This window comes from Orycteropus afer, unplaced genomic scaffold, assembly GCF_000298275.1.
Source record: "Orycteropus afer afer isolate SDZICR_OR568_19922 unplaced genomic scaffold, OryAfe1.0 scaffold00142, whole genome shotgun sequence".
Classification (NCBI taxonomy): Eukaryota; Metazoa; Chordata; class Mammalia; order Tubulidentata; family Orycteropodidae; genus Orycteropus; species Orycteropus afer.
The window spans coordinates 1,880,106-1,887,067 of record NW_006921729.1 but is presented as its reverse complement, the minus strand read 5'-3'; the positions used below and the strand labels follow the sequence as shown (position 1 = coordinate 1,887,067).

Below are 6,962 nucleotides of genomic sequence, written 5' to 3'. Positions count from 1 at the left end.
AAAAAAAAAAAAAAAAAAGAAAAAGAAATGTGTTTCTTCCAGTAACAGTGACACTGCTGGGGACATAAATAAATTCATAAAAAAATATAAAAATGAAATGAATCAAGTACCTACAAACATGACTATTAAATAAGTAATCTATGTTGAACAAAATTTTAATTTCATTAAAAATAATAAATTTTTCCACCAGAAATTCATTTACTGGCAAAATATTTACGTATTAATTATCCAACCAGCATACTTAAATTGTATTTTAATTCTTATTTTATATTGCCTGAGAAACATGGAATTTTCTTTGTAAAGCATTTTCTAGGTACTCATGATAAGAAAAAACAGCCCTTACCCCAGTCCTGTTCATACAAGGCTTGGGAAAGGCACCATGATTCACTTATTGGCATGTGTGGATGCACAAAAGTAAGATGTTTTGTGAGATTCAAGACTATAAGAAAACTGTTACATCAACTATCAACAACTAACAAAGTACTTAAATACACATGTGATTTTGGTTTTGTTATATAAATATGCATAAATCTTATACATTATTTAAAGACATAAATTCTCTTTCAAAGTGTCTTTCAAACATCAAATAAGTATGTCCCACTGAATGTCTTTGGTATATTAGGCCTATGCTTAACAAATGAATAAAAATCTTATTTCCTGAACAAACACAACATGGCAATAAAAAAAGCAAAGAATGTTATGAGTTAATCCAAGTTTTTTAATGCAGCCAATCATACAAAACAGATAAATTCAGCAAAGACAGGGTACATAAAAGGGAAATGGGGTTTAAAAAGTTAGTGCACTGTGGAAATCTGCCTAATTCAAACAGAATAATTTATTCATTTTGCATAACTGACGCCAAGAACACTTTAGTGAGGCAGGGGGCTGCACAACACTGAAGTGTGGATTCTTTTATTTGTAATGGCTATATTTATATAACTTAAAAGTCACTAACAAAAAGGATAATGGGTAAGAATTTACTCTTAAGAAAAAATTCAAAGATATGAAATAATCTATTTTACAAAGTTGCTACCGAATTATTTAGAATAGCAAAAATATAAAATAATCTAGATGCTGATTAACAGGAAATGGTTAACTAAATGATGTACATACATGCAGTAAGACAGCCATTAAAATGTTAGTACTCTAGCAACATGTAAAAGTACTCCTGATATAAGACTAAATGGGAAAAAAAGCAGCAGCATACCAAATTGTATGTACAATATGATTACAATAATGTAAAAATAAGGTTTGGAAAAAGACTAAATGGAAGTGCACTGAAACAACAGTGATGTGTTCTCATTTTTTCTATTTTCCAATTTGTTGACCAGCTTTCTCCCCTCCTCTCCTGGTTAAAACACACCCACAGACACAAGAGAGCAAGACCCCGTGTGAAATTCAGAAGCATTTAACATTCTCTACTAGTGTAGCATTTAGGATGTAAATCTCTAGACAAATCATTATAGTACCTAGCACCTAAAATAGAGCATTATGCACTTAAAGCTGAAACACCAGGTGTCTTAAGTTTAAAATCTGGTTACCTGAAAATATGACCATATGTGCTAAATACTTAAGTAACACCTGGAAAGGAATACTAAGAAAAGTTGTAGTACAGTACTTGTAACAAACATATTTATTTTTTATTTTCTTTATTCACTGAAATAAGCAATTTTAACAAAATGAGAGTATTACAGTATCACAAACTTAGAAAAGCATACCTAACATTTCCACTACACAGGAGACTATTCAAGTACTACAGGTTGATACAGCACCTGAAGTAGGCATGCCACCACATTCAGTCTCACTATTTTATTAGAAAATTATTCTTAATCAGAGATACTGAAATTTCCTTTCTTCTCTAACATATGGCAGGCATCAGTTCATCTAGAAAACTAAGAGGAGAATGCAAGAGATTGTTTTCCAAGAAAAGCAGTGAGGCCAATTCTGAGGTCCAGAATAAGCAAGCCAAAGAAGAAGTTATCTGTCTGCTAATAACCAACCACATCAAAAAATACTAACAACATCAGAATTAAATTTTTTTCTGGAAGAAAATGCATTAGGAGAATTCATGTTTTTTGATAATTACTTTATATAGACACATTCACTTTTAAAACTCCTAATGGCTACAAGCTTTAAAGACCTTAATGTTTCCTTTATATGACCAGCTCTTAAGTTTTTAACCTTTGAATTTTAAATCTAATAAAGAGAAAGACAAATATTTAACAAGCAATCGCATACTCCAAAAGCTAAATGATGTTCAAAGACAGTTTATGGAAACCTTACTTCCTTTACATTGACTTTTTCTTATTTTTAATACTTAAATTGGAATTTTTCTGTTAGAACCATTCTGTTCAGAGTCAACACCATTTGATAAAATGCAGTTGTGTATAAAAACTATTTTCCATTTTAGATTTAAAAGGCAGTATGTTCAATGTGAAACTAGTCTGTTACACCTTTCTAACACGTCTCTCATAATTACAACTACAAATATAATTTTTTAAAGTACCTACGAAAGCACTTATAACTAACTGTGTGTCCACGAACTTTCTAAAGTGAATGCATTAGTTAAATAACTCAAATCTTAATTCTCACTTGGCATTTATTAATTAATTATTTTGTCTATTCTGACAGTACTATTAACAAAAATCTCTCAACTTATAGGCTATTAAATATCTATAAAAATATAGTTTTAGGAAAATCACATTTAAAGATAAAACATGTAACTTCTGTGTTTTGGAGAAGTAAGGGAAGAAAAACTGTACTAGTAAGATTTGACTGGAACAATTATCTGGAAAAAAATTTATTCTGCATGTGAATTAACTGTATATTTTATCTACCTTTTAATCATTTACGCCTTTTAATTTGATATTTATTCATGGGTTTCTAATTCCTCACAAGGCACACTCCAATTTTAAAATGAAACTTAACCTTCTGACCAACATTATTTTCTCTTAACTGGCTACAGCAGTAAACAAAAGCAGTCCTGAAAAGGGAAAGGCTTGATGTGAGTGAGAAACGGAGACCAAGCATTAGGTTTTTGGTCCAAGAAAAGCAAACCTGTTCAACAATGTCTCACAACTCTCAACCTGCTTCAAGTTAAGCATTCAAAGATTAAGTTCTAAAAGATGCTATCAACTCTCTTTGAAGGGAAATGCTCTTAGGTTTACTGGGAACGAATTCATTAACTAAAGTGCCCAACCACTGTTACCACTGAAACAAGTGCAAAGAGATGGGAAGGTATTTATGAGCACATTTGGTGTCAACCAACTATCTCTCTCATCCAGACCCATTATCTTCCTAACATTTTATAATCTGGTTTTTAAAATCACTTCTGAAACTGCATTCTCAAAATCAAATCCTTACCAAATTCAAAGACCTCTCAAAATCTTTACCCTCTACCTCCCCCACTTCTTGAAACACTACTTACATTCCCCAAAAAAAGCATAACTATGCACAATTCCTAACTTCTTGAGAAACTTCTTTCTTTTTTCCTCATTTACTTCTCTGCCAAACTCAAACCCTCCATGGCTAAGAGAACAAGAGTTTGGAGTCAAAATGCTTGATTACACTCTGTGCATAAATGTAGGCAAGTTACTTAAATTCTGCGTTCTTAGGTTTTCTCACTTGAAAAATGAGGATAATAATAGTACCTATCTCATAAGATTGTGAGGATTAAGTATAAGTAAATAAACAAGTAAATACAAATAAAACACTTATAATAGTGCCTTGCATAAAGTAATTGCTATTTAAGTGTTGGCTAGTTGGAATCTACTTCACAGCTAACAACAAGGGCAACAATGGTGGTGACAGCTGTAAACACGTTGCCTTCGAGTCAGTTCTGAAGTGCTATAGTATTTAGCTTAAAACAAAAAACCCAACATACTGTCAAACCAACTCATAGTGACCCCTCCTTGAGTTTCCTAGGCAATATCACTACGGAAGTAGTAGCTGTCAAATACTGCAAAACTAATCTTTTGGAGAAATCAACCTCTCCTATGAATTAAACCATAGGCTTCAATTCTAGGCTAATGAATGATTCCTGAGGTATTACCCAGTTTCTTATTTCCAAATTCCTAAAGTCATTTGCCTTTGCAAAGTTTTTGATCAGCTCAACTCTAATCCTCAACTTCCCCATTTAGATTACCTATTCCAACTTTACAGTTTCTGTCAATAACACTATTCACTCAGTCTCCTAAGTTTAAAACCTTGGAGTCATCTTAGATAACTACGTCTCCTTTGCCCCTCCAAGTTGATCAGATACCAAATTCTGTAGATTCTATCCTTCCTCTCCTTTCCAAATCCATCATCCTAGCCATCATCCTAGTTGAGGTGCTCCAGCACCTCAAACCTGAGTTTCTTTCTTTCTTTCCTTCTATGTTTGATTTCTGATTTCATTTCTTCCTACATAAAACACTAGCTTCCATCACACTATGCCTTCCTACTACTGTTTCCTATTGTCTTGTACATCAAAGTCTAAACTGAGCTACTCACCTGATAAGAATTCAATAGTCAGTTCCTTTGCAGTCCAACTGCATTTGCCAGTTCAGCAAAAATGGTTTTCTGTTGATTCACACACCCACTGGGGTGTCTGTGCCTACTTCATTTCCTAGCTGAGACCCATTCTATTCACTGTTTGAGGCCTAAGTCAGGCTCACATCCTCCATGGCATGAAGGCATCAGAGTTCACCTTGTTCTCTCCTCTTTCTAACATTTCTCCATTCCTAGCATTATTCAGTATTTACCTTGCTAGTTTCTATACTTCACAGACTAGCACTTACTGTGTCAAAACATAATGCTATTATATATAACACTGAATTATTCATGTATTCCCTTTAAAAGCATACTATATCTTAAGCTTTTTGTTTATCCTACAGCTTCTATAAAGTAGTAGTCATTAAATATGTACCATCCTGTAACTTAATCAGTTGTAAAATTATAACTCTAAATTTATGATTATTCTAAGGCAGAGGTCAGCAAACTTTTACTTTTGTAAAGGTCCAGATAGTAAATATTTCAGGCTTTGCAGGCCACATGTATTCTCCATAACATTTTCCTCCTCTTTTCTTTCTTTCCAACCACTTAAAATGATTAAAACCATTCTTAGCTTGAGGGTCATGTATAAACAGACCAGGGGTCAGATTTGGTCCACAAGGTACAGCTATGCCTTCTCTAAGAAGCAGTTGAGTGTTTTATAAAGGGTCATTACAGTTATGCATTTTATAGTATTTAACCAATTTTTTTTTTTATGTTGATAACGCATTTTAAGTTCTTTTGAGCTCCAACAAAATGAAATAACCCCTGAGTTCTTACCAGCTCTCTCAGACTTTTCTTTCTGTTCCCGTAATTCCTCTCCTTGGGTAGTCATCTGTTTGATGCGGGTACGAAGTTGAGCAATTTCTTCCTCTTTTATTTCCAGTGTTTCATGCATCTGACGTTTTGTCTCTGCTATTACCATTCCCTGAACAGAAGTGCAGACGCCATAAGCATTTGAATGACAAAATGGCAATACTGATAGCACATATCAAACTTATGTTAAAAGGCAGAAAAAAATATATTACTTAGTATTAAGAATTATTCCAATATCTCACAAACTGACCTCTGTGTTCTGCTCTATACACTACAATAACCTTGGCTACTCAGCACAATATCAGAGTATTTTTGGTATTTTTTTTTTAATATAATAGTAAGATTAATAACATGCTTTAAAAGGATTATTTTACAATTCTTCTGTAAATGTATTATGATTTTCCCAATCTTAGTGAACAGTTTATAAAGAATAAAATATAACCTTTTGTGCTTGGCTCAGGGCCATTAGGAATATTATTGATGAGTGCTGTTAACACAGGGATAGCCTCAGAGGCTGCTGAGAGTGGAAGGTGACTGCTGCCACACCAGACGGACCAAGGCTGTGGTTCAGATCTACCTGGTTTTTCTCTCTTCTGGTCCCACTGCCATTCCTGACTAATGTCAGTGTAGCACCCTCAGTCCTCTACTCTGCAAGTTGCTACTGCCTTCCCTCTCTCTGGATAATCTACACTAGAAATGTAGGAGACAGAATTAAATATTATACATTAAATCAGTCACTTGGGACTAACAAAAAAGGGATGACTCTAGTTGTCTCTTAAAAAATTAAGTTTTAGGCTTTGTTACAGCAATTTTATAGCCTTATGAAGATTTTTTATGGCCTGAAGAAGTTTATTATCTTACATCCAGCAATTGCTGACCCCTGCTTTTAGAGTCTGACTCTTCCATATGGCTAATATTACTAGACAGATAACAACCAGGGAAGTATGGCGTTGTTACATGAAACTTCAAAATAAAACCATGACTCTCCTGCTTCTTCAACAAACAAATCACAAGGGAAAAAAAAAGAAAGAGAATGCAGTCGAACCAAGAGATTAAAAGAAGTCTTAAGAGTCCTATCAACCAATTGCAATGAAAGAACTTTATTTGGAATCTGATTTTTTTAAAAAGGGAAAAAGTGTATGGACAATAGGGAAAATCTGAAACTAACTAGATAGTTGACCACTGTGGTAGTTATGTTTGTGTGTCAACTTGGCTGGGCCTGGTTGAGGGGCTGGGCACCTGGTGGTAGTTATTCCCCATGATAAGAATGACAATCAACTCCATGGTGGGATCTACCACAAGCAGGTGAATAGCTGCCTTTGGGTATATGATCTGCTTACCATATATAAGCAGCAGCTTTGGCAATGGTCTCTAGCTTGTGGCACACTTGGACCCTGCATGTAGCCATGTTGTTATTCAGCAGCCTGCCATACTCTACTGACCTTGGGACTTACAACAGATTTAAGTTAATGGTCTGCCATATGATTTGGTAATATTGGGACTGTGCCATTTGATTTGTCAACCTTGGGCTTGGCAGCCTCAGCAGCCAGCAGCTGTCTGAGTGAAGAAATGCCTCTAGCTCCAGTGGGCCGGGAGCGGAGGCAGAGCTAGACGCC

At 34.5% G+C, this 6,962-nt stretch overlaps 1 protein-coding gene across 1 annotated transcript in view; it reads right to left on the bottom strand.

Annotated features, from left to right (window-relative positions):
- Positions 1-6,962, bottom strand: part of GOLGA4 (golgin A4) — a 177,090-nt gene that overhangs the window by 64,432 nt on the left and 105,696 nt on the right. Inside the window, exon 12 of the mRNA XM_042781636.1 lies at positions 5,311-5,458. Coding sequence (XP_042637570.1) covers positions 5,311-5,458 — 148 coding nt within the window. The remainder of the gene's footprint in view (positions 1-5,310; positions 5,459-6,962) is intronic.